At 35.6% G+C, this 26,842-nt stretch overlaps 3 protein-coding genes across 3 annotated transcripts; 2 read left to right on the top strand and 1 right to left on the bottom strand.

Moving 5' to 3' along the window:
- The first annotated feature begins 1,046 nt into the window (after positions 1-1,046).
- LOC126713341 (anthocyanidin reductase ((2S)-flavan-3-ol-forming)-like) lies at positions 1,047-6,124 on the top strand. The gene is made up of 5 exons (XM_050413078.1): positions 1,047-1,298; positions 1,392-1,561; positions 1,664-1,876; positions 5,215-5,594; positions 5,760-6,124. The coding sequence occupies exons 1-5, from the start codon at positions 1,178-1,180 to the stop codon at positions 5,899-5,901; spliced, it is 1,026 nt and encodes a 341-aa protein (XP_050269035.1). The 5' UTR covers positions 1,047-1,177; the 3' UTR covers positions 5,902-6,124.
- A 14,060-nt stretch (positions 6,125-20,184) lies between these two features.
- On the top strand, positions 20,185-23,599 carry LOC126713340 (uncharacterized). Its single transcript, XM_050413076.1, has 3 exons — positions 20,185-20,656; positions 22,941-22,958; positions 23,057-23,599. The coding sequence occupies exons 1-3, from the start codon at positions 20,293-20,295 to the stop codon at positions 23,242-23,244; spliced, it is 570 nt and encodes a 189-aa protein (XP_050269033.1). The 5' UTR covers positions 20,185-20,292; the 3' UTR covers positions 23,245-23,599.
- Positions 23,600-23,991: 392 nt separating this feature from the next.
- On the bottom strand, positions 23,992-26,130 carry LOC126713339 (probable WRKY transcription factor 53). The gene is made up of 3 exons (XM_050413075.1): positions 25,403-26,130; positions 25,166-25,294; positions 23,992-24,762 (listed from the first exon to the last, which is right to left on the bottom strand). Exons 1-3 carry the CDS (start codon positions 25,726-25,728, stop codon positions 24,138-24,140), a joined length of 1,080 nt encoding a protein of 359 aa, XP_050269032.1. The 5' UTR covers positions 25,729-26,130; the 3' UTR covers positions 23,992-24,137.
- Positions 26,131-26,842: the final 712 nt, after the last annotated feature.

The following is a 26,842-nucleotide window of genomic DNA, read 5'->3' as shown; positions in this document are numbered from 1 at the left end:
TTGAAGAAGTCTTTACAAGATCAAGTCTAATTGGAGATTAGCGTTAGGGTTTTACTGTAGGTGGTACTTTGGGATAGACTAGAAGGGTAAGATTCTTTGTACTTGTAATCACTTTTTCTTGATTAGCAAATTCTTGAGAATGGTGACCTAAAATTCACTCAGTGGAGTTTTTTCCTAGTAAAGTTTTTCCCCATTAGTAACAAATCACTATCAAAATTAATTTCCGCTTCACTCTATATTAGAATTGTGATTTGTTGATGCCTTCAAGATATTTGCCTAAAATCTAAATAATTAATTAACTTAGGTAATTGAATTATTTAACTAGGGTCAATCTATAACCCTACACCAAAAATCGCCAAGACACTAATTGTAAAATTTTGTCTATGAGCAAGCCACTAGATTAATAAAGGGTAGTACTTCATACCTAAAATACGACTTTTGCTATAAAGTGATGTGAGTTTAAATAAGAATTTTAGTATTTATTTAGAAACAATTTATTTAACTTTTTGTTGGAAGTGTCTTAAAGTATACTTTAAAAAATATATTAAAAAAAAAGTTTTTAAAAAGTTGTACATAAAGATTAAAAACTAGAAACTTTTTTTTTTTTTTTTTTTGAGAAAAATTAGTAGTTAAGTTAGAATTAGAACACAGGGATTTGGGTAGTGTACTAACGGCTTATTGAGACTAAACTCTGACCAAAGGTACTCTAACAAAACGGCCTAAGTCTTGTTAGAATAGCGATGGTTATAAGCTCCTAACTAGAAACTGAACTTATAAGCTCTAACCAAATAAATACAAATATATCTCATTTTTCATGTGGTGTCATTTGTCAAAGAGATATAAGTCTCTTACATGTACGCCATTCAGGATTTACGCCTTGTCACTAGTTCTATCCAAAAGAGAAAAGACAAAAAAGAAGCAAGAACCATAAAAGTTCTATCCAAAAGAGAAAAGACAAAAAGAAGCAATTATGTGGACCAAAATAGATTAATAATGGGTTAAACCCTAAAAAAAAAAAAAAAGAAAAAAAAAAAAGAAAAAGAACAAGAAGAAGAAGAAGAAGAAGAAGAAGAAGAAGAAGAAGAATAACGGGTTTGAACTTCACGCCTGAAATACAATGACTTTCGCTATAAATGTTGTCAAGCCTGAGTAGTTAAAAATTTAAAATCCCATAAAAATGGAGGAGAAGAGTTACAGTAGGGTCTGCATCACAGGAGGATCTGGATTTATTGGTTCCTGCCTTGTCAAAAAGCTTCTGGAGAAAGGTCATACCGTCCATGCAACTCTGAGGAACCAAGGTTCGTATGTGTTTGTGTGATGTGAGTGTGTACATGTGTGTATGTACCATGTAGATAGGCTCTCATGGTCTTTTATTTAACTTACAATTGCAGGGGACACCTCCAAAGTAGATCTCCTGAAGTCCTTTCCAAATGCAGAGAACAAATTAGTGCTGTTTCAAGCTGATATTTACAATCCCACTGAGTTCGAACCTGCAATTACAGGGTGTGAATATGTTTTTCATGTGGCTACCCCAATGTTACATAACACCCAAAGCTCTCAGGTATCATGTCCATTAATTTCTAAAGCTACAGCCTACAGTTAGTTCTCCTATATAGCTTAGAGAATTTTGGCAATTAACAGTTTGATAATCTGAATTATATAGTATAAGGATACGGTTGAAGCGGCTGTTGCCGGGGTTAGGGTCATCGCTGATGCTTGTATCCGGTCGAAAACCGTGAAGCGGCTCATCTACACTGCGTCTGTAATGTCCTCTTCACCTTTGACAGGAGATGGAGTCTGTTTCAAGTCTTGTATTGATGAAACCTGTTGGACACCTTTTGATGTTTCCTTCACTTATGCCAATGACTTTACAATGGTATTTTTCTCAGCAGCCCTTTCGTAATTTCCCTGTAATTGTGCAGTTATTAGTGGGTCTAGTATACTTTTAGTCTTGACGTATTATAATTTGTTCCAAGAATTCCCCTCAATGTTAATGATTCGTTGGAAAAAATTGCAAGTGCAGCAGCAACTGTTCTTTTAAAAGATTCTGTCTATTTTATACACAAAAAAAAACTTTTTTTTTTTTTTTTATTTTACACAATCATTTTACCAAAACATTCACATCAATTCTTCTATTATACACTATATTTTATATAAATAATATTTTTATGAGTTGAAGAGAGAGAGAGAGAGAGAAAGTGGAAGAGAGAGTGCGAGGGAGAGAAATAATATTAAAATAATGTATAGAATAGCTACAATAACCATGTATATGTGCACGGTTACTGTAACACTTGTGCATTTATGCACAATTTTATATCCACTGAAGTGGAGTTTTTTTGTTGTCAAAATGTATAAAATAAGCTATTTTTTGTATTTTGCAAAACTTTGCAAGAGATGATGTGGTTCAGTATTAGATATTATAGTGCGCATGGGTTGTGTGTGTTGTTTAATATTAAATATTATTTTATTTTTGTGTTTATTCATTGTGGAATATGGGTTGTCCAGTATTAAATTAGACATGTTTGTTCATGTTACACCTTCTATGAAATATTGCAAGTTTGTCTATAAATAGTGAGTCACTCATTTTATTGCAATTAGTTTTTTTCAAGCAATATATTTTCCTACATAGTCAAAGAAAGAGAAAGAGAGTTTTATTTGTTAAGAATTTAGATTTCTACACTTCTTATATGAGGGGTAAAATCTGTCTTAAGGAGATAGTCTCATCATTGGCATTGATCAAATTCGCATTTTGCATTCATTTGAACTGTGTGTATATTTAATTATTTTTAGTTATTTTTGTGTTATATATATTTGTTTGGTTTGTTGTTCTGGTATAGAGAATTACAAGAGTAAATTATTTGTGAAATATATCTGACATGATTTACTATGTTAATGATATATTTAGATTATCTACATGAACAATAATTACAATCATCTAGAGTTCTTAAGATAAGTCAACGTGGAATTTCAAGAATCTTATCATTAACCATTATAGAATGAATGGATTAGATTTCAATACAGCATTAATAATTTAAATAGATTGTTAGGTTCTAAGGAATTAGGAACTAATATATTAGAACTTTATTTTGTAATGTTGGCAAATCATGATCAAAACATTTTAGTCTTGTTTAGACTTGCTCAAAGTATGTGGTTGTATGTAAAGTTAGAATCGAGTAGCTGCAGGATTTACTGTGTAAATCTGCTTGGCTCGATCGATTGAGTCTAATTCTCAATCGATCGAAAGTTGTGCAGATTGTTTTTTCTGCAGAATTTCCAACTCAGCTTAAGCCCGTTTGACGTATAGGGTTTTATGTTTTGCCCTAGGTATAAAAGGAAAAATCCTAGCCACATTTTGAGGTTGCTCTTTATGCTATGTGTGTGAATCTCTTGTGAGATTTAAAGGTGGTTGCCTTCACATACACTTAGGGTTTCCAAGATTCAAGATTATATCAAGAACTTGGTGATCAATTCAGTTACAGATTCAAGAGTTTAAAGATACACAAGCGAGAGTGCTTGTACTTGCTGGGAATCCAAGAAAGTAGTAGTCCGTAGACTCAGAGCTGTCACGTGGTCGTGATAGTAAGTTTTTTACTGAAGGTAGTAATAGGATGTTAGTGGTCTAAGTCGCTATTGTGTAAACTTCAATTCTTTCATAGTGGATTTAGTTTTACCTTAAAGATATCCAGGTTAAATTTCCCCAGATTTTTTACCAGTTTGGTTTTCCTGAGTTATCATATTGTTGTGTTCTTTATTTTCCGCACTTTACAATGATATGATATATTTATGTTAACCTAGATTTGATAATTTGACTAAATAATCACTTGGCTAATTAACTAGGTTAATTTGGTTGTGTTTTAAGGGGTCTAAAAACAAACTTAGATGATAAAAATTGTTTTAAAAACTGGACCAAACCGTCTAATTTGGACTGGGTTAATCTGGAACTAGCCACAAGTTCGGCTTGAACAAACCTGCAAGTTCCGCAAACCACTGGCGGTTTCAAACTGAGTAATTGTTTTTTTTTTCTTTTTTTCTTTTTTTGAGAAAAGATGACAGAATGATATTGAATAATTAATTGCTGGAGTGGGTGTTGTATTATTAATAATTTAATCTGGTCATTGACTGTTTGTTTTGTCTTTTTATTTAACATCTTTAAATCAGAGTTTTTTTTTTTTCGTCTTCTTCAGAGAGATAAGCAGTATTGTTAGATTTAAATAATTAATCTTAGCAAAAAACTTTATATAAAAATTTCCTCTTTTTGTTTGTCTATTTGTGATTTTTCCTTCTTTTTTTTTTTTAAATTTTGGATTTTTTTAATTTATTTTCTTGTAATCTTTTTTACTCAACAATAATAATTAATTTTAACAACAATAATTAGTATTTTTGTTAGAAGATTATTGGACATATAATGAGATAATAAGCATAACTTTTATTTGACTGTAAAGGCCAAGAGCAAACATCACAAGAATAGTAAATTATCGTGATTCATGTTTTTAAAAACATAAATGATTGATTGACACCTAACATTATATAGGTGACATGTCTTTATGGACGACACTTATCTAACACTTACCAATTATATTACTAACATAAATAGATTTATATGGATGATGTGTATGGAAGGTACTCATTTGATACTTAACATTCTGATTAGTAACAGAAATAGAGTTATATGGGTAACGTGTATGAATGGATGACATTTATCTTATCGATCAAATTACTAAAAGAAATGGATAATATGAGCCAAATATTAAAATAGAATCAAACATGATGTACCAAAATTATTTATTAAAAAAAAAAACCTCAAATTTTAAGGCCAAAAGTGTACTTTACTAATTTCTTTAATGGATTTGTTCGAAATTGGTCTTGTTATTTTTCCTTTCAAAATGAAAAGGGTTTCCACCTAAACTGTGGTGTTCTTGTGTATGGTTAATATATATTTTCTCATAGGTTTGAGATATTGGCTTCATAATTTTAGTAGGAATATATATATATATATATATATATTTTTTTTTTTTTGGATTGTTTAAAATTGTTTGTTAAACTTTATTGATTCACATGAGTCTAAATTGTAGCCTACAATATTGAAGAATGATAGAATATGTTTTTTTTTTTTAAGCCGATATCTTGAATAAATAAAAATGTGCAAACTGTTTGATTTATTAAGATCTTCTATTCATAATGTTCAATTGTTTTTTTATTGGGTATGTGTTGTAGGGATACATTAAATCAAAGACACTAGCAGAGAAAGAGATTCTGAATTATAATGAATATGATAATAGTAGGCTTGAAGTTGTAACACTTGCTTGTGGCCTAGTGGGAGGAGAAACACTTCTTCCTTATGTACCATCATCTGTGGAAACAATTTTATCTCTGCTTTCGGGCAATTTATTTTTCTCAAATGCATTGAAGTTTTTGCAAGAACTTTGGGGTTCAATTCCTCTTGTTCACATTGAAGACATTTGTCAAGCACATATCTTCTGCATGGAAAACCAATCAATGAAAGGTAGATTCCTCTGTGCTGCCACAAATCCAACCATAAGAGCGATTGCAAGTTCCTTCCAAGAAAAGTTTCCAGAATATCAGATAGCGAAAGAGTAAGATTTTTGTTTGAATTTTGATTGCCAAACTTCCTTTCCATTTTTTTTTTTTAATAGCAATTTCCTTTTATGTGTTTATTTTATTCATTTTTGGTCAAAAGAGAAATACCAAAAACTATTTTTAGCTTGAGGCCTTTCTTTGACCATGACATTTCATTTTAGATTCATTGAAGGACCAGATAAAGGAGTTACATTTGATTCTACAAAGCTAATGAAGATGGGTTTTGAGTATGCATATGATACAAAGAAGATATTAGAAGATAGCGTGGCATGTGGAAGGCGAGTCAGATATCTAATCAAATGAGCATTCTGAACTCTTGAGGAAATGTATTAATAATTTGAAAAAATCTAAAAACACAACTTTTGTACCATAACTCTTGTCATAATGTGATTGATTATGAGCAAGGGAAAAAAAGTAGTGAATTTATGTAAAAATGATTGTTCATCACTCATAGTCAATCACTTCAACAAGTTGTAATAATTGGCAAATGATATGATCCAGTTGCAGAGCTAGGATTTGATTTCAAGGGGCCAAATTTACATTTGACACTCACAATTACTTATGCACACGCAGACACACACACACACATATATATACATACATACATATAGTATTTATGACAAATTTGAAAAATAACAAGTCATTCACATGAATACTAACAAGTGATATTTGAACATTTTTTGATAAGATCGTGTTCATTATATTAAATTTTTTTATTAGGAATTTTTTCACATAAATAATATGTTTTTTGATTTAATTTGTTTTCAAAGTCATAATTCTACGCACAAATATAAAGATTTGTAGTTAGATAAATATGAAGTACAACTCTGTAAATTTGTATTATGCAATTTGGGGGGGGGGGGGGGGGGGGGGGCGGGCGGGGGAGTGACCTATGTCAATTTCTATTTGTTAAATTTGTATTACAGTTTCTTTAGAATAAAATTTCTACTAGTTCATTGAAAAACACAGGAAACATGTAAAAAATTATAATAAGAAAAGAAGACACATACTCCTACCTAGTAGTATTAAAATTTGTTTGCAAGGCCAGGGAAGGCATTTGACCCCTCTCGACCCCTTAATTAGCTTCGCCCCTGGTATGATCTAAGGAAACTGAAGTAAGTTTTTTTTTTTTAAAAGAAAACTGAAATAAGTTTGTAAAACTATTTAGTATTTATTTTAATGTAAAGTGGTTCCTGCACGTAATCTCACTTCCAAGGAAGTAATTTTATGTTGGTAAAACATATTTTTAACTTTTTAAGTATTGTAAGATTGTATAATTAAATTGCATGGAGACAAGACCGAGTCCATCAACATTTTTATTCAAGAAGATTATTGTATTAGATTGGAGACCCTCAACTTGAATTTCACACTCTCTATCCTTCAAAGCTTAGATTACCAATCTACATTTAGAAAAATTACAGGTATAGCTGTTTATATGTATACCCCTTTCTCTCCCAAGGTAGGAGTCTTTCTCTCTGGACCTTAGGTTCCAGATTTCCTTAGAGAGCTTTGTCTCCTGTTTCTCTCTGGACGGGTGATTCTAGTTTTCTCACTCTCGGCGCACGACTTGGCTCTCCGGCTAGGCGGTTGCTCGAGTCCCTTTGGCGGACACTTGAATTTCTTGGACTTTCCGATCTCGACTTTCCGATCCCGGGCTTCCCGTCCCTGGACTTTCCGATCTGGGTCATTCCGATCTTGGACGTCACGATCTTGTGAGCTCAGACTTACGATCTCAGGCTTTCCTTCTTCTCCAGGGGTTTCCTTGGTGTTGATCGGTTTCTCGGAGGCTAATTGCTGTCAGTTGTAGCCTCTGTGGAGATCCTAAGCTCCATAGGTGTGGGTGATTTGGCCAGGCATGCCCACTACAAGACAATAGTGAGTAGTTCTAATTGTTTTAGCTTTTCATTATTGATGCTTTGTCTACGAGGGATCTTATTTCAAGATTTTCCCTTGTTTTGGTTCTGCTTAATGCTCTGTTTATACCCCTGCATCTTTTTACTCTTCTTTGGATATGCTCTGCATGGTGTTTGGTATGGTATGAATCCCATTAGCTGGAATTGCCGGGGATTGGGGAATCCCCGGTCAATTAGGGCATTGCAAAATCTGGTGCAGCGTTGGAACTCAAAAATTGTCTTCCTTATGGAGACAGAAACGGGGAAGAATCGTATGGAGAGGATAAAGAATAGAATTGGTTTTGCAAATGGTTTGATAGTTCCTAGTGTTGGCAGAAGTGGGGGTATTGCTCTTCTCTAGGCTAGGGAAATTAATTTAGAGGTTAAAAGCTACACAAGATTCCACATTGATGCAGTAATTTCGGAGCCTAACAGTGAATTCAAATGGAGATTACCCGGCTTCTACGGCCATCCAGAGACACATAAAAGATTGGAATCTTGGCACCTTCTTGCTTTTCTTAATAATCAATTCCAACTTCCTTGGCTTTGTCTTGGTGATTTTAATGAAATTCTTTCAATGGATGAGAAACTTGGAGGGGCTATCCGCACTCAGCACCAAATGGATGGTTTTAGGGGAATAGTAAATTATTGTGGTTTCCATGATTTGGGTTATTGTGGTCCGGACTTCACATGGAGTAACATGTAGGGGGGAGAAAATAGAATTTTCCTCAGATTAGATAGAGCATTGGCTACCTCTGAATGGTTAGCTCGATTTGGAGAGCTGAAGGTCTACCACTTAGTGGATTCCACCTCAGATCACTGTGCTTTACTTATCACTGATCCCAGAACTAGGAATCAATCAAAGACTAGGCGTTTTCATTTTGAAGCTCAGTGGACCAAGAGAGAGGATTGTAAAGCCGTTGTTGAGGCCACTTGGGGTGTTGGTGTGGACCTTAGTACTTTGAACGACATATCGGAAAACCTCAGAAGTTGTGCTGTTGAACTTTCTAAATGGAGTTCCGTGGTATATGGGCAAATTCCAAAGAAAATTCAGAATAAAAGGAAGGAGTTGAGTGCCCTAGTCCTCCGGGAAAAGGATGAAGATCTGAGTCTGGAAATTAACAGGCTTAGGGGAGAAATCAATGATCTATTAGATGATGAAGAAATCTACTGGGGGCAAAGGGCAAAAGCCCACTGGCTTAAAGAGGGTGACAGAAATACTAAGTTTTTCCACACACAAGCTTCGAAAAGGAGAAGTCAGAATACTATTCTGGGTATTTGGGATGAACAGGGAAGGTGGTGTGATGACAAAGAAAGTATTGCCCATGCTGCCATATCCTATTTTGGGAACATATACAGCTCCTCTCACCCAAATCATACCGAGACAGTAGTTAACGCAATTCTTCCTAAGGTGACAGTTGAAATGAATGAAAGTCTAACAAGGGAATTCACCAAGGAGGAAGTGGTAGCTGTTCTAAAACAAATCCACCCCACCAAGGCCCCAGGACCAGACGGTATGTCCGCAGTATTTTTTCAGAAATATTGGGATATCGTTGGAAATAATGTTACTAATTTGGTCCTAAACGTCCTTAACCACAACATTCCTATACCTGAGCTCAACAAGACCAACATCTCCCTAATCCCAAAAATTAATAGCCCCAAAAGAATGACCGACTTCCGGCCCATCAGCCTATGTAATGTAATCTATAAGCTCATCTCAAAAACACTTGCCAACCGCCTAAAAGCTCTTTTACCCCACATTATATCAGAAACCCAAAGTGCCTTCACCTTGGACAGACTCATTACTGATAATGTGTTAGTGGCTTTCGAGTTGATGCATTATCTAGATCATAAAACATCGGGGAAGGAGAGTTTTATGGCTGTTAAGTTGGACATGAGTAAGGCATTTGATAGGGTTGAATGGAGTTTTATCTCCAAGGTAATGGAAAAAATGGGGTTTTGTAACAGGTGGATCAACTTGATCATGCAATGCATTACCTTGGTAACATACTCTGTCCTCATTAATGGTGTTGCCTACGGAAACATCTTTCCTACGAGAGGTCTTCGTCAAGGCGACCCTCTCTCCCCTAGTTTGTTTCTGATTTGTGCTGAGGGCCTTTCAGCACTCATCCACCAGGCAGCAAGGAACCAACTCATCACTGGCATCTCCATTTGCAGGGGCTGTCCAAAGGTGACCCACCTTTTCTTTGCTGATGACAACATCCTTTTTTGTAAAGCAACTTTGGATGAATGCCAAAAGTTTAAATCAATCCTGTTGGAGTATGAAGAAGCCTCGGGTCAGAAAGTTAATACAAAGAAATCCTCCATTTTCTTCAGCCCCAATACAGCCCAAGAAACTAGAGAAGGTATTTTTAATATCCTAGGCCCTATGCAGGACTCGAGGCTTACTAAATACCTTGGCCTCCCATCTTTTATTGGTAGGTCAAAGAATCAAGTTTTTGCAATCCTAAAGGAGAGGGTTGGGAAAAAATTAGCGGGCTGGAAAGGCAAGCTTTTATCTTCGGGGGGGGGGGGGGGGGGAAAGAAATTCTCATCAAAGCAGTGGCACAAGCAATTCCAACCTATACTATGAGTTGCTTTCAACTCCCCCAAAGCCTTTGTCATGATTTAGAAAGAATGATGAAAAACTTCTGGTGGGGTCAAAGACAACAGGAAACAAAGATCAATTAGGTTAGCTGGAAGAGATTATGCATTTCAAAGACAAATGGCGGCTTGGGGTTTAGAAACTTGCAAGCCTTCAATTAGGCAATGCTAGCTAAGCAAGCGTGGAGGATTCTCTCTAACCCGAACTCTTTGGTGGCCCGTGTGCTCAAAGCCAGGTACTTCCCCACTGGCGATTTATTAAATGCTAAGCTTGGCTCTTCCCCTTCTTATTCTTGGAGGAGCATCCACGGTAGCTTAGAAATCATTAGATGTGGAACCCGGTGGAGAGTCGGGAACGGGAAACAAATCCACATATGGGAGGATAGATGGCTCCCAATGCCTTCCACTTATAGGGTCATCTCCCCCCAAAACCATAACCTTGAATTCCCTATGGTCTCCTCTCTCATTGATTCGGAAACCAAATGGTGGAGAATTGATGTTCTTCGTGCTACTTTTCTTCCCTTTGAGGTTGAGACCATCTTGAAGATACCACTGAGTCACAACCTAGCTGAGGATAAAATTATCTAGATTGGGAATAAGAGAGGTGAATTTACGGTGAAAAGTGCCTATCACATAGCTTATAATCTGGCTAATACAATGGAGGTGGGTGAAAGTTCCTCTGGGGACCCTTGTAGATTACTCTGGAGAAAACTTTGGCATTTAAACCTTCCTGCAAAAGTAAAAATCTTTGCTTGGAGGGCTTGCGTTAATGGGCTCCCTACCTTTGAGAATATGAGCAAAAGAGGGATTCAGAGTAATAATGTCTACCCTATATGTGGCTTGGGAATTGAGGATATCAACCATGCTCTCCTTCATTGTGAAGCTGCCATTCTTGTTTGGAATCACTGGGCTGATCTATCTAGTTCCTTGTGTCTCATGTGGTCCTTTCTAGACATGGTTCTGCACCTCCTTCAATCAAATGCCCCACAGTTAGAATTATTTTTTGTGTTATCTTGGGCTATCTGGTCTAATAGAAATAAATTGGTGCATAATGATTCCCCCCTTTCCCCATCTCAGGTGTGGCAGTTAGCAACCTGCACTTTGGAGGATTTCAGAAAGGCCAACTCTTTGGCTCTCACCCCTCCAAGTTATCCTTCATCCAGATGGGAAACTCCTCCCCAGGGAGTGTTCAAAATCAATGTTGACGGGGCCACCTCAGACCAGGGGAATAACTCTAGCATTGGAGTAATTATTAGGGACTGCAATGGCCATGTTGTGGCAGCCCTCAGTAAATACCTTCAAGGCAGATTTGCTACAGATCAAGTGGAAGCTCTGGCTGTGGAGCAAGGCATCTTACTGGCTCAGGAGTTGCAGCTGTCAAGAGTCATTATGGAGAGTGATGCCCTTACTGTGATTCAAGCCATTAATGACAATATCACAGGTAACGATTTGGGACACATTTTGCAAGGAGTTCTTCTTGTGTGTGAGAGCTTTGAAAGCTGTATTTTTAAACATTTGAGTAGAGATTTTAATGATGTTGCGCATGAGCTGGCTCAATTTGCGCGTAGAACTGAGTCTTCCTGCATGTGGAATGGGGTTACCCCATCTGAGGTGTCTAGGCTAGTTCAAAAGGACTTATTGGCATTGGTTTAGATCCTGCTGTATCTGTGGCTTGCTGTGGTCTTTGTCCTTTGCTGTATCCTTGCTGGTTTTTTTGTTATAAAGCTTCCTCTTCAACCAAAAAAAAAAAAAAAAGCCAATACATATAGTACAATTTTCTATCATCTCATCGCCAAGAAATTTTCTCCATATATGTATTTTTGTTCGGGCGGAGGTGACATTGACTGAAGTTGTTAATGTTGTTATTAGCAATTGGAAAAAAGTAATGCTACAACTACAAACTATTTTACAACATTTTTATAAACTGTTGTTGTAGTCAACTTCTTACTAGTTTTCATCTTAGCTCACTAATAACATCACTTTTTTTATTTATTAACAATCACTCATCACATTAGTAGTTTAATTATAAAAGATTTTGTAAAAAAATTTGTATCTTTAACATTTTCCATTGAAAAATAGGTTTTTGGGCCTAGCTTTAGTTTTCCATACCCAAGCGAAAAGAATATTGATTTTTGTACATGTTATATTATCATTCTTAAACATTTGTTTTTCTCTCACTTATAGCACTTTCACAACCACTTATCCACTTTCTTTTTAATTTCTTTTTTCCCTGACTCAATACAATTCAAAGTTTAAGACAATAACTTCAAAAAAAGTCTTTTTATATTTAAATATTCTTTAGTATTTTTTTTCCTATCTTCTCTTCAAAATTAAATATAAAAAAAAATTAAAAACAATTATTCTTACTTTTTGATATGACTAATTAATGGAGACTGGGTTCAATTTCTATTTATTCATAATTTTTTTGGGAATTTGCTTAAGTTACTTTAATTTTTTTACTATAATAAGATTATAAATTGATTTGACAAAGAATGTGATTAATGATACTTCAACAAGATAATAATTAATAAATAAGTATTTAAATTACAATTTGTAATTGTTGACAAGTCAATTTGTCATATTACTCAATTATTTGGACCTTTTTAAGAATGGATAAAAAAAAAATACAATTAATATAGTTTTTTTTTAAAAAAAAAGCACTTATTGATCTCCATTCTGGAGGCTTTTCTCTAGTAGAGGGGCCTAGGGCTAGCCTATTACCTCATTTATGTCAAAACTGCCTTATTTGTGAAAACTCAAATTAGTATGAAAACACTAGAGTTTGTTCAAACCCCAAATTAAAAATTACCGCTAGATTGCTTTTACTCTAACTTAACAAAGTGCAGAACAAGAGTAAATATGCGCAATGAACCGATAACACTACTTTAAGCCATATCCAACCACAATGAACAATAAAAGTAAAGCTTAAAGAGTAGGGAAGAGAGATGCGAACACATGATAACACCAAGACGTGTTATCGAAGAGGAAACCGAAGAACTCGGTGAAAAACCTCTTTATGACCCTTCAAGTCAAAATCGATTCACTAGTAAATATAGTTGGAGTACACGAATAACAAAAGACTCTTTAAGCCTAGTCTACCCCATGTACTTGAGCCCTCCAAGCTTCTGCTACTAACGGACTTCTCGGAGTTTTGTCTTCACTAACTTTCCAGATCTCTCAATTCAACTCGATTGCATCCGTCCAATGCTTCCCAATAGCTCCTTCCAATGGCTCCTTCCAATGCTTCCCAATAGCACCAAAACTTCACTCAACACTTAGATTGGGTGTGGTAAGTGTTTGAGATAAGAACCTCTCAAGGATGTAAAGATGGAGAGGTAGGAGTAGAGGAAAATCAAGATGAAATGTGTAGATATAACAATCTCTAACTCTCAAGTGTATTGGATATAACAATCTCTAACTCTCAAGTGTATTTGCTAGGGTTTTCTCTCTAAAAATTACTCCTTACAATTCCTAGGTAATGAGGGTATATATAGTGTGGGTAAAGAATTTGGTAAAGTAACTTATCTTTTTGCCAAATAGAATGTTTCATGGGTACCTCGCGAGATGGCCTTTCTCGTGAAGTACTTGGGAAATGACAGACTGGCATGACTTTTCAGCTTCTAGTCATGTGCTTCACACATGGCCTTTTCGCAGGATACTTTCTTGCGAGCTTCTTGCGAGCTAGTCGTGAACTGCACTGATCCATATTTTGACGCTTGATTCTTCACCAATCTCTCACACTCATCCCTTACAAATAAACCCACATAAATACAAGGAAATGATTGAAGAAAATACAATCAAATTTGGCTAAGAATTAAAGCCAACAAAGGCTAGTTGGAAATCACAACTTTACAATCTCCCCCTTTGGCTATTCCATGATAAAATCCCTAAACAGACTCTAGACTTAAACGTGAGTTTGGGAACATAAGCAAAACTCACTCACACCTAAATCTAAAAACTATGAGGCACTTGAACCTGCTTGCTCACTCCCAAGTGCAGGAGATCGTAGCAATATAGTTCTCGGAGTACCAAGGTCAAACCACAAGGAGCAGGATAGATTCAAAGACAATATAATTAAACAATAATTTGGGTGAAGAAGAAAAATACTTTTTCTTGGTGATTGTCAACAAGAATAATAATAAAAACTAATTTAAATCAATAATGTAAATACTAGGGCATCGGGGTGTTTCCCTATATCGATATGAAATTCTTTGTGATCTAAGAAAATATCTATTTCATAATTGATTGTTCTTATACAATTAAAAATTTATGATTCGGTTGAACTGAGACAATTCAAGAACGCATGATAACCTCGATTGATAATGTGGTTAGAAAAGTTTTCAGAAAAACTCATTCACTTTAAATCTTGATTTCTATTTGAAACTATTAGAAATTCATCTAAACAATAAAAAAAACATGATTGAACTTATTGAAAGCATGAAAGAACCAATACATCAAAAGAAATCTAATTGAACAATCAAATATATCGTTGATAAAATCCTAGAAAGAATCACATTAAATATTCATACCGTATAGAAGAAACATAACCCCTAATCCTAGCAAAGAGTTTAGGCTGCCATTAGAGAAAGAAAAATATAGGGTTTGCTCCCCCCTAAAATTCATTCTCACAGCCTTCCTTCAAAACCCTAATGTCTAAGTGTCCAAAGAAAATAAAACATTTACTATTTTAATTTCCATCCAGGTTTACAGCAGTAAATTGTGAGTTAATTTCAGCCATCAAAAATTGAGAATTTCGAAAAACTCAAAACTGAAAAGTTGTAAATATTTAAATCACGGTTCCAACCCATCTAGCCTTGTATCAATTGGATTTTGGAGGAGAGAGATACGCCCAAAATACTGATTAGTGCTCAAATTAGATTTTTCCTTTTCAGATTCTGCCTCTTTGATTTCTTTCCTTATTTGAAGCTTCCAATCATGGTAGACGATCCAAGCACTCCAGCTGCACTTCCTTAGACATTTAAGCATGGTCTTTTAGCTCCACTTTAATTCTAGTTTGGCCTCCATTCTCTCACAAATTCCTGTAAACTCATCTTTCTCACATGATTTCCTGAAAGTAGAAAATTACACACAATGAATAGCATCTTATTCAAGAAATTATGTAAAGATAAATAATAGAGACTAATGCAAATCATGGCTTAATTATACAAATTAAGCATAGTAATAAGGAGATAACGCTCATATAAATATGTAACAAGTATACATTTTAAGGCATTATCAGAACCATATACACCTATATCCTGAAACACTTGCACATAACAAATAAACTTCATTAAGCACGAGACAAGTAGAACACAAGACATGCATAGAGAACAAGTAAAATGTGATCAAGATAAGCAAGAGATATGTGAACATAAAGCAAAACTTGATCATACAAGAACAATCATTAGAAATGATCACAATGACCATTTAACGAGTAAATAATCATTCGGATACGCAATGCAATTAAGTGCAATGCAAAAATTAATTGCATGTCCAACAAACCACATGATGCATTAAAGAAACTAAAGCTAAAAGCAATAGATAACTAAAAGCATCAAGCACCGGCTATAAAAACCAAGATACACAAAGTACTAAAGAAAAACTACTTTTTAAACTAAAATACTTGAAAGCAAAAACTACTTTTTAAACTAAAATACTTGAAAGCTTTAAATAAAGCATTGTAAATAAAACATAAACTAGAAAAGCATAAACCACCAAAAATAAACCAATGGTTTTACTACTTCCCCTTAGGATGTACTCCCCCTCAAGCTAATCTACTCCCCCTTTTTGGCCGGAATGGCCAAAGGTCCTAGAAAGCATTAAACTCTGAGTTTGATTTTTCCAAGTCTTGAATCTGAGAAGAGAGGAAAGTGATTTAGCCTTGAAGGTATGTGAATTGCCTCGTGGAGTAGTCAATGTGTGCAGTCAGCATGGCATGCATTTCTTCTACCCTTCCAAGTATCAAATCAAGCCAGCCGGGTGCTCTAGCTTATGCTTGAAAAGAAGGCTATGGCGTATCCTCAGGTATGTGAGTGAATCGATCAATCTCATCCTCGGTGTTGCCACCTTCATCTGCAGCTTCATCTCTTGGAATTTTCGATGCACCAATTTCTAGACCAGGGATGTGAGCTTTACTCCAGATAATAGTGTGCTCACTAATTCACTCTTCCCTTTGCATGACCAGGAGTCTACTTCGAATCTTCACCCTTGCCCTTGATATTAGAGACATGACAAGGCTTAGGAATGGTAGAGTCAACCTTGACTTTCTCTTCTTGATGCACTTGACGAAGAGGTGGTAGATGTGACCACAGATATCAATCTCTTTGTGAGTGAAGAGATCATGGAGGAAGATGGTCCTTGGCCCCGACAAGGTTGTCAAATTCTTCACCGGATAGAGGTTGAAAATCATGATATAAGCCAAAGCCCTCATCTCAGGAGTGAAGTCAATCGTGTGCAAGGCCTTCTTCTTGAGCTGACCTCCAACTTGCACAAGAGGCTCAAGCTTTTCTTTCCTCTCATCATACTGTAGAGAGGTATCCAAAGTCATCGAACAGATCTCCAACAGCTCTTGGATTGACTCTCCGAAGACTGTGAACTCTCTCCCCCTGATCTAGCAGTTGATGTGGTCGCCTTCCACAAATGCATTCGCAAAGAATTCGTTGATGATGCACTCATACACATCACTAGAGGGTTTCAACAATTTGGTCCATGTCTTTTCCTTAAACACTTTCGGAATGAATGTGTTCTCCAAGGACTCAATGTCCATACTCCTTTCCATGACAATCGAAGCATTCTTGTAATGATCGATGTAGGCAGTGTTATCATCATTTTTTCTGAATGAATCAGTGGAGCGACGAGAATGCTTTGCGGATTTCTTTGCAGCTAACTTACAAGGAGACATCTACAAAAAAACAAACACACAAACCATACACAAATATGGCAACAAACTTGATTAAATACAAGTTAGTTCATAAACAAGAACAAATTAAGAAAATTTGTCCTAAAATTGAAATAGACAATCAAGACATAGACACAATAACATGTTATAAGTGCTAAAAGGTCTAAAAAGACTTAACTAGCATGAGTGAATGCAAAACATGTCAAGTGTTAGAGTGTATGCATCAAGAGGGCATGCAGTGTGCATGTGTGATGCATGAGCAATGCATGAACAAGCACTCATGGGGCAAAGTGTGTAGAATAGACAACCAATGATTAAGGCATGTTAAACATGCTTAATCATGGTAATCCCCAAAAATTGGTACTCAATGGAGTCCAAAACAAAAAAAAAAAAAAAATACCATATAGGCATTTTATCAAAGACTTAGAGTGCACACACTACACTAAAATATGAAACAATGCAGGAACACATGTAAAACTTGCCTAAATAAATGTTAAAATGCCACTAAGGGCCAACAAAAACACAACCAAACACAATGGGACACAGCCCAATCAAGAAAAATTAAAAACATTTGACAAAAATTAAATTTTCCTAACCCCTTTCAAAATAACCACAACCCTAGACATTTAAGAATCTAAGGCTTAATCTAAGAATTCAAAGAATAAAAGATGTTAAAACATACCTTAGAGAAAACTTAGGGATGAAATCCAAGTAGTGAGATTTGAGTGAAACAAGGTGTTTTGGGTTGAGAGAGGCACGAAGGAGGCAAAAAATAAACATTTGAAAACTGTCACTGTGTGCCCTTTAAAAATTGAAATTTCGCTCATTTCACAAGATAACTAATCACGAAATTCTTGTGAGTTACTCGCGAAATGCCTCAAATGCATAGGGCAAGTTTCGCAGGAAGTTGTTTCTCGCAAAGCACTCATGAGGGAGTCGTGAAACTCTCTATGTAAAACTTTGGAAGAAATGAAAATTAGCTTCCTCATTTTTGCGACTAGGATGTGGGATAGCTTACTTGCAACTTACTCAAAAAAAGGCTTCTGGAGGAGTTTTTCAACAAAATAAATTTGGCTTTTTGGAAAAACTTTCAAAACACAAGTGATACACAAAAAAACTTTCAAAAAAAAAAAACTCAAAAATATTTTTGGGTTTGATCATCAAGCAATTGAGTATACACAAATCACATTTGAACACAACACAAATGATAAAATAACTCTAGCCCGTTTCATGCATTTTATTTATTTATTTATGCCTAAAATGGTATGAGACAAGGATATGGCACTCCTAATTTGACCCCGTCCTATTTTATCAGTAATTGTCTAATTAGATTGGGATTTGTGGAACATATTACAGTTTAAGAGACTCAAATTTATTGTATGCTCATATACTTGCTATACAAGTAAAAGGGCTTTTGGGTCATAATATCATTAATAGGAGAGAAGAAGTTTGAAAAAATTAAATGAAATATAAAATGACTTCTTTATTTAATCTTACTTTAAAAACAATTTATTTATAAAATCAAATATACACTCTACATTAATTGTGTTTTCTCCCCCACTCACCAATGAAATAGTAACAAAATAAACGATTTGGACATTTAAAGTTTAGGAGTTTTTAATTTTGACATTAAAATTAGTTCAAGTAGTCTTGTTTATTTTTATTATTGTTGATGGTCACTTTTGCAAAAATCTTACTAGCCCAAATGCAAAGTAAAGTCAAATCCAATTTGGGCCCATAATAAACATAACATTTTTTATTCTTTTATGCATGCACCAAGCCAATGCATATGTAAATGGGGAATTAAGAGAGTGATGTTTAAAGGATAAGATTGGGCATATTTGGGTTTTTTTTTTTTTTTTTCATCAGTCCAAAGTATAGATTTTACCCATTCAGGCCACTTGCAAAATCTGAGGACCCATAAAAGGAATCACATGTTGGTCACTTAACTTTCATGCAAAAAAATCCATCATGTCTAATTTACTTTACATGACTAAAGACACTACTTAACCTAGTTTTAGCCTAAAAAGTAAGTTGCTTCAATTAATGAATTCTGGTGAGGTTTGTCAATTTAGTAGGTTCCCTATGTGTCAATTTGGCAAGAGGGTTTAGCTAATCAAGTTAGTCAACAAATTTCCTAAATCGTGACTAAAGTCACTAAACTAAACCAACCCATCCCATTATCCAAACTAAAACAAATCTAAAGCTTACCTTCTGTTTAGCAACACAACAACTAAAAGCTTCAATCCATAAGCAAAATTAGACCTTAAGGATGTCCTAAACCTACTATAAAGTTTTACCATCAAGCCCTACACTAACGATGCATTCTTCCACCTAAACTACCATGCTTATTTCCCTCCAAGTTTCTGAGTCACATAAGCGTGGCAGAATATTAAGGGTGTTATGCATATGTGGCAACACAATAATGCCTTCTCTCTCTCCCTTAACACCTTTCTTAAATTTCATATTTTGATGCATGTACAAATTAATAAAGATTAGAGGTATTATTCATATTTTCTTTCCCTTTGTTGTCCAACACTTTTGGGCATTTGTTTGTGACGCATCATTAGCTTTTACTTGATGAGTATTGTAAATTTTGGGTTTTACTATCCCTCACTCTTTACACCTATTGAATCTCGGGACGTTTGAGCCAATTCTTATTTTGTTTGCTCTATCCATTGATCGACCCCAGCAAATTAAAAAAGAAAAAAGCTTTTTGCTTAGTGTGTGTTTGTATTCAACTTATTCACGTCCACGTTTTTTACTCTACGTTTTTGTTCTTTTCTTTTTTTTTTTTTTTTTTTTGATTTTCACGCGTTTTTGGAGTATTGTGGTTACTGTTCATTGAACAGTAACCGCAAATGATGACTTTCTGCAGTGAACAGTGTACATGTGCACTGTTTACGGACCCACAAATTTCATTTTTTATCAATTTTTTCATTAAAAATGGGTCCCACAGCACTATTCACACATTTAAAAATTATTTTGCTACAGTATTTTCAGTTTTTAGTTTTCAGTTTCAACAAAATAAGTTCTATCCAAAATTGCATGAAATTCTAGCATTGTCAAGCCCAAGATAAAAAGTCATCCAAACCAGGCAGCCCACTCCAAGCCCACTAGCGCTACGATTCATTCACAGAAAGGTACATGAATTTGACTTACGATAACAATTTGTATGGCCCATCCTCTTCATCCATAGCCACTCACCATTTCTTCAAAGATAGTCCTATAATGTTTTTCTTAATTAGTGCCTTAAAGACCTCTCGCTCAGAAAAAAAATTGAAACTTTAGTGCTAAACAATGATCACAAGTCCAACATTTCAACCTCTATGTAACACTGTCACCTTTTTAGTCCCTCCAACTTTTCCGGGTTCTTCTGCTTTCTTGCAAAACTCCATAAAAAACCCATGTAGAAAAAGGAGGGAATCCAAGTGTTATAGAGAGAGATTGGTTGGTAAGAGAAGGGGAGAGATTGTGTGTTGGGCATTGCTCCCAGTGGACCCATGGGCACCCAACATTGATTCACAGAGTATAGCTTCACAGCTCTTTGCTTTTTCTTTGTTTCCCTACCTTGGTTTCTTGTACTTCATCACTAAATCCAAGTCTGCTCCAAAGCTCACCCTCTTTGGATTCTACTTCTTGCTCGCCTTTGTGGGGGCTACCAGTGAGTTTTCTCAGACCCTATTTCTTCTTTCCTTTAATTTTATGTTAATGTTTTGTTGTGCTTCTTATATGATTATGAGTTATTAGTTTTTTTTTTTTTTTTTTTTTTAACGGCCCTAACGGGATAGTTTATGCTGCCATTTGTATGATTAGAGATGAATTTAGCTTTGTTGGGTCACATAGGATATATACTCTTTTGCTCCCAGTCTTAATTTAAGCTTTCTTCAGTTCTCAAAGCGGGTTGATGTCGTTTTAACAGGAGATATAGACTAAATTGCAATTTGCACCTTTCAAGTTCGGGGCAATTTTGAATTTGCCTCCTAAAGTTCAAAATTTGGATCCGTACCCCTAACATAACATATCATTTGGATTTAAGTCCTTCCAACAATGCAATTGTTGAAGTGCCCGATAAGTGTCAAGTAAATTGCAATTTACACCATCAACTTTGGGGTAATTTTGATTTTACCCCTTTAAAGTTTCAAATTTTGGATCCATAAAACTACGTCATTTTGAGTTCAGATGGCACGCTTAAGAGACACCTCATCATGGCGCATGGATTGGATGGAATGGCTTAAATCTAAATGCTATGTAATGTTAGTGGTATAGATTCAAATTTTGAAACTTAATGGGGAAAAATCAAATTTATCCCAAACATTGAGGGTGTAAATTGCTATTTAGTCAAAGATAACTAATAATTGCTCTGGAGTATGGGCAAACAAATAAAAATCTACCAAAATTTATCTAAGAAAATGTTTGGGCTATGTTAACATTGAGGAAATATTGGCCCTCAGGATGTTGATAAGGAAAAATGAATTGAACTTTAGTTAAGGCATGTATTTTAGTCTGAGTTTTCATTTTTGTTTTGTTCTTATCTGTCTCCTTGGACAGTAGGGATGGCAAGAGATGGGGCGGGCTGAATCATGGGTTCCCCATCCCTCCCATGTGGGACGGGAGTAGGGCCAATCTGTGTGGACTCATTTTGTCATCTGTAATTACATGTCATCAGCTCTTGATCAAAGTATGATAGTGTTAGGAACCCCTATAGGTATATAGATAATAATTGTTGAAATATTGCATTTAGTTAGTTAGTTGGTTAGTTAGTTACAATTCCAAGCATGTTAATCACATTTAACACATGTTGGAATTATTAATACACATGGGGAATAATAGGACCATTAGGATAAGGCTATGTGGGCCAATAGAATAGTTTTATGGTTCTATAAATATCTATTTGTAATCACATTTCCATCATAGAGGAATAAACCAATTTCTTAGTGCATTAATGCATCTTTCTCTCTTAATCTCTTGCTTTCTCTATGGAGGGTGACTACCTCAAATTAAGTCAATTCCCCTACAATTCCTATTCATCCCCATTAGGAACCACCGAGTTTCTAACAGATAGTTGAGAAGGAAAGGGAGGAGGGGTGGCAGTGAGACTGTGATAGTATTCAAAGAGAAAGGTGAGTGTTAGGGATGCTACTAGGATATGTATTAAAAAATTAGATTATAGATATATATAAACATGCTCAGGGTGAAACGGCGTAGGCAAAATCCGTCCCATCCTGTCCCCTCATAAAGGCCAGGAAAACCCATGCAGGGCTGGTCAGGGTAGGGCGGGGCAGGTACATTGTGCCATCCCTAGACAGCACCAACAATGCTTACATGACTTCAAGATGGGTCTAATATTTTCTGCAATCCAGAGAACCTTATGTAATTTCAGGAAAATTGAATCAGGCATACGGGATTAAATTGTCTGAGGACTGGAGAAACTTGTTTTGGATGAAGTACTTGAGTGCCAAGATTGATCTCTTTGATTCAAATCTGCTAACTCCTTTTCATTTATCAATGAAGGTGCCTTTTGTGTCTCAAATTTTAATATAGCCATAGCCTGATCAATTACACAGTCTGCATTCTAGGGCCATAAAAAGTGAGATTATGGGGGGTCATGTCCATCGTCTATGTCTCTACATGTTGATAATTTTAGAAATTCAAATTGCCATTGTCTCAGCAATAGCATTGCTTTCATTTACCCTCTGTCTTCACACCTTGTGATACATTATCTCCAGAATGGATTGTTATTGTACATTTACAAGGCATTGAATGTTTAACGTAGTGAAAAACTTCTTCAAATCAATGCCATATAAGTCTCAATCATTTTGACTAAGATAATAGTTATGCTTTTTCCCTGCTATTATTACTTGTTTTCTACTGTATAAAAGCCTTGTTGTCAACTCTAACTAATTTTCTTCATATTGGTCTTTTCCATCGTTGTGCCTCTTGAGCAGTTCCTGCTGGAATTTATGGTAATTTTTCTAACATTGAGCAAGATATATTATGATTCAATCATCATGTTTACATATAGATGCCTAACTGTGTAACTCTGCCTATGTGATCGAAACAGCAAAGGTGCATTATGGTACTTCCTTGTCTAACGTGGATTGGTTACATGGTGGAGCTGAGTCACTTCTTACTTTGACCAACTTATTTATTGTGATGGGATTGAGAGAGGCTCTTAGGAGAGCTCGAGCTACAAAACAAAACACATCTAATTCTGCTGCGGGGTTGAAAGAAGAGAGGCGTTCCATATAGGAAGAGAAGATTTAGTTGTCCATTTGGTTTTGTTGTCTTTCTCATTATCTTCCCAAAGCACCACATTAGCTGCTCTGTTCTGGCTGATTTGCCTCCTTTTTTTCTTCCTATTTCTTCTCAATGCACATAATATTTGAGATACTTCCTGCAGCAATGCTTTTACTTGTGCTCTCTCTTGAGAGTTCTCACCTCAACTAGATGTACAGTGAAAGAATGTGTTCCTTTTTGCTGTTAAGCACATCATGTATTTGTTCACTTTCAGAATCTCTCTAGAGTAAACATGATGTTGCAACATAAAATTATGTCTACTGTCCATCTTTCTTGTTGGTGTATTCACATTTTGTGGTTTTCTGTCTTTTTAATTCCTTTAGGATTCCAAATAGTTTCTATTCCTTAAGGCAATCCTTGTAATATTTCATTTTTTTTTTGTTTTTTTTTTTAAACAGGTTACTTAAAACGTGCTCATGCTATTTGGATTGATATTTACGGTATCAGAGGCCATTCTTCTTTTATGCAAGTTACTTTTGTCTAACCATCGCTTTGGAAAATAAAACTAGAGAACATTTTGTATATATGTGATTTTCTTCTTTGGCTTCTAGGATAACCGTTGTCTTCTATGTAAACCCTGAACCCCCTTGGTGATTGCTTATCTATGCTTTGATGACTTTGGATAAAATTCATTGGTATATCAAATCGATTAGAACCATGGTATGAAAGAAATCTAAAACTCTAATGCTATCGTACATGTCATGGCAAAAATGAGAGGATCTTATATATTCTACAACACTCTCTTCCTCTTTATAATACAAGCTACATTCAACAGGTTTAACCAGCTAATTTGTAAATTGCATCCCAAATGCCGTTCTTATTCTTATTTTAGACCCAATGTGGAATTAAGAGAAAAACCCTGGGGTGTCAAATGGGAAATTAGGATCAATTTCCACTGGATCAAGTGAGAAGTCTATGTCTAGAATTGGAGAATTGGTGGCTGAAGTGTGTGCTGAGATTATCTCAGATTCTGAATGTTGCATGTGAACCCCTCCAAAGTTGCTCACTTGAAATGGGGAAGCCATGAAGTAGTTTGATTCAGGGCTAGTCTGAGACAAAAATGGCTGAGGAAAACCACCCAAGAGAGCGCTATTGTCAAGTTCTGAAAGTGAAAAGTGACTGTTTTCACTCTTCATGCATCCAAATGAAGTTGAAGGAAAAGAGAATGGATGTGCCATCTCTCTATTGTCCAAGTTCTCGGTAGCAACCCTCAAATTGTTTCGAATTGTTGAGAGTATTTCTAGTGATTGCTTTTGTTGATTATCATTGTTGTTGTAGTTGCTGTTGTTGTTGTGTTTCTGTTCTTGTTTTTCTGGTGATGATGGTGCTGGAATCAAATTGGTAGCGTGGGAACAGGTGTGCCTTCCTCGGTATGTGATTTCGAATAAGTTGGGGTCTTCATCTGATCTTTGAACTTGTTTTGTTGCCCAGCAGTTTTGAGTGATACGAAAGGTGCATCTGTAATAGCTTCTGCAATAATAATAATAATAATAATAATTAGGTTTCTCCCTGGCAAAAGACGGATGTCAAATGTGCTTCTGATCAAACTATTGCATTCACCTTATGAGATACTAAAGCATGGAAAGTGATTTTATAAGGGAGTGAAAATGACAAACAAATAGACTCAAATCCAGGTACATTTTCCACCAAAAGAAGAGAAAAGAAATGAAAAACTTTATGTAAAACTGCATGTTAACTTAGCAAATGATTAGTTTGTGCAAGCACACACGTGTAATGGGTGTCTACTTAGCATATGATTAGTTTGTTTTTGTGTTTGTGTGTGTGTGTACATGTGCTTTTCCAGCTAACAAAAAAACGTGAAAAGCAAGGATGTCCCACTGATTTTCAAGAAGATAAGGAAAAGAGTCATCACCTAGGATATTTGGCTCCTAGGATGTCCTTCTGACCATATTTTCTCCAACTATAGCCATCATCATGAGGTCCTTCCAACCCTGTCTCAGAGTTCACCCTCACTTGGTCTGTCCATCTAGGCAATATCTTTCTGCAACCCAATTTCAAAAACATGTTACAATCAGCATTAGTTATCATATCAATAAGTACAATTTCTTGGCAGTAATCAAGAATTATATCATGAGGCTCTAAAATTCACCTTTTCTTTGAGACATCATTAAGTTCCTGTTGATCCTTAAGACCCTTCTCAAATTCATCGCTCCCAGGACTTCCATTGACAGAAATTGGAGACCCTGGCACACCAGCTGTTACTCCCATAGTATGGGACTGTCCCACTGGCCCACTCCATCTCAGAATCAAAAGAGCCTTCTCGTATGAATTTAGTATCCTCTGTAACAACGTATCCGTGGTCTCAGGTGATGAAGATGTACCACTAAATTGTACCCTTAACTGTTTTGCTAGTTCCATTCCTTGAATTAGTTCACTAATCAGTGTCTTCTGCTCCCAGCTCCAACCATTCTCCATCTTTTACAATGCTGTCAATAGGGACTACAAGGACAAGCAATAGTCTTATACAGTGTGGAAGTGATCTGCTAGCACATTTGATTTCTGAGTAAGCTTATTGGTAAGTTTTTTGCTAGTTGATACCAGAAACAATGACTAGCATGCTTCTAGACTGGATATGTGTTGTCAATAAGCAAAAGCTTTCCACTAGAAGTAGAAGCCAGAGGAATATGGAAGACCCAGATGGTGAAAGATAAGAAGATGCAAACATGGAAGTAGTAAGAATGGGAATAGTCTTTTTTGAGGACTTGGTGGTGAAAGTAGATGAGTAGCTGAGTGGCAGAAAGAGTAGCTTTGCTTGATGCTGGATGCTGAGAAAGCAGAGAGAGGGAAGCTCTAAGTTTTTGCATTTGAAGGATTCAGTGAAGGGCTTGCATTTATAGGAAGCCTTTTTGGGTTGAGAAAAAATATTTTAGTGTGTTATTGAAGGTCAAAAAGTTGAAGTTTGACTGAAATGGCAAAAATTTCTACAAAGACCAGTCTTTGGTCATCAAGCGATAGAAGGTGAGGAAGTGAAGAGGTCCAAATGCTGACCAATTCAACTTCAATAACTTCAAAAAGTGTCTCTCTCAAATTTTCTCTCTCTTTCTCTCATTTGTCCATGTTGGCATTATTACATGATTAAGATTAAGAAAAGTAAGAAGTCAAGAGTTGGATTTGAGAGAGTGGACCAAAGAATTTTCAAAACTAATACCGTGTTTTTGCTTGATATTTTAGCTATTCCTTGTAGGAAGTAGAGTGGAATTTCTGACGTGTAATAGTTATGTCTTCAACCCCACGCCTACGTCGAATGATCTTTTAGATTCTTGTACTAGCCAAAATAGTTCTCTCTATTGATACTTCTCTCCGCTAGGAAATAATTGTACACCATCCACGATATTTGGTAGTGGTAGTGGGGAAGAGGAAGGGAAGAGAAAGAAGATTAGAGAATGGGGATCAAATAGATTTGATTTATTTTTAATAATTACATAATTACAATGGATAGGAAATATTTAAACATTGGATGTCTTGTAAACACCAAGGTTTTTTGATATAACCAAAAAAGGAGATCGAATTTTGGGATTTTATTTCAATT

This window comes from Quercus robur, chromosome 2 (genome assembly GCF_932294415.1).
Source record: "Quercus robur chromosome 2, dhQueRobu3.1, whole genome shotgun sequence".
Taxonomy (NCBI): Eukaryota; Viridiplantae; Streptophyta; class Magnoliopsida; order Fagales; family Fagaceae; genus Quercus; species Quercus robur.
The sequence above is the reverse complement of the archived record's forward strand: the minus strand, read 5'-3'. Positions and strand labels throughout refer to the sequence as shown.

Coding starts and splice junctions, on each gene's coding strand:
- LOC126713341 (XM_050413078.1), top strand. CDS start 1,178: ATGGAGGAGAAGAGTTACAGTAGGGTCTGCATCACAGGAGGATCTGGA. Junction 1,877..5,214: donor ATGCCAATGACTTTACAATG/GTATTTTTCTCA, acceptor TATGTGTTGTAG/GGATACATTAAATCAAAGAC. Junction 5,595..5,759: donor GAATATCAGATAGCGAAAGA/GTAAGATTTTTG, acceptor ATTTCATTTTAG/ATTCATTGAAGGACCAGATA.
- LOC126713339 (XM_050413075.1), bottom strand. CDS start 25,728: ATGGAGAATGGTTGGAGCTGGGAGCAGAAGACACTGATTAGTGAACTA. Junction 25,295..25,402: donor AATGATGTCTCAAAGAAAAG/GTGAATTTTAGA, acceptor ATTGGGTTGCAG/AAAGATATTGCCTAGATGGA. Junction 24,763..25,165: donor CTAGGAGCCAAATATCCTAG/GTGATGACTCTT, acceptor TTATTATTGCAG/AAGCTATTACAGATGCACCT.
- LOC126713340 (XM_050413076.1), top strand. CDS start 20,293: ATGATCACAAGTCCAACATTTCAACCTCTATGTAACACTGTCACCTTT.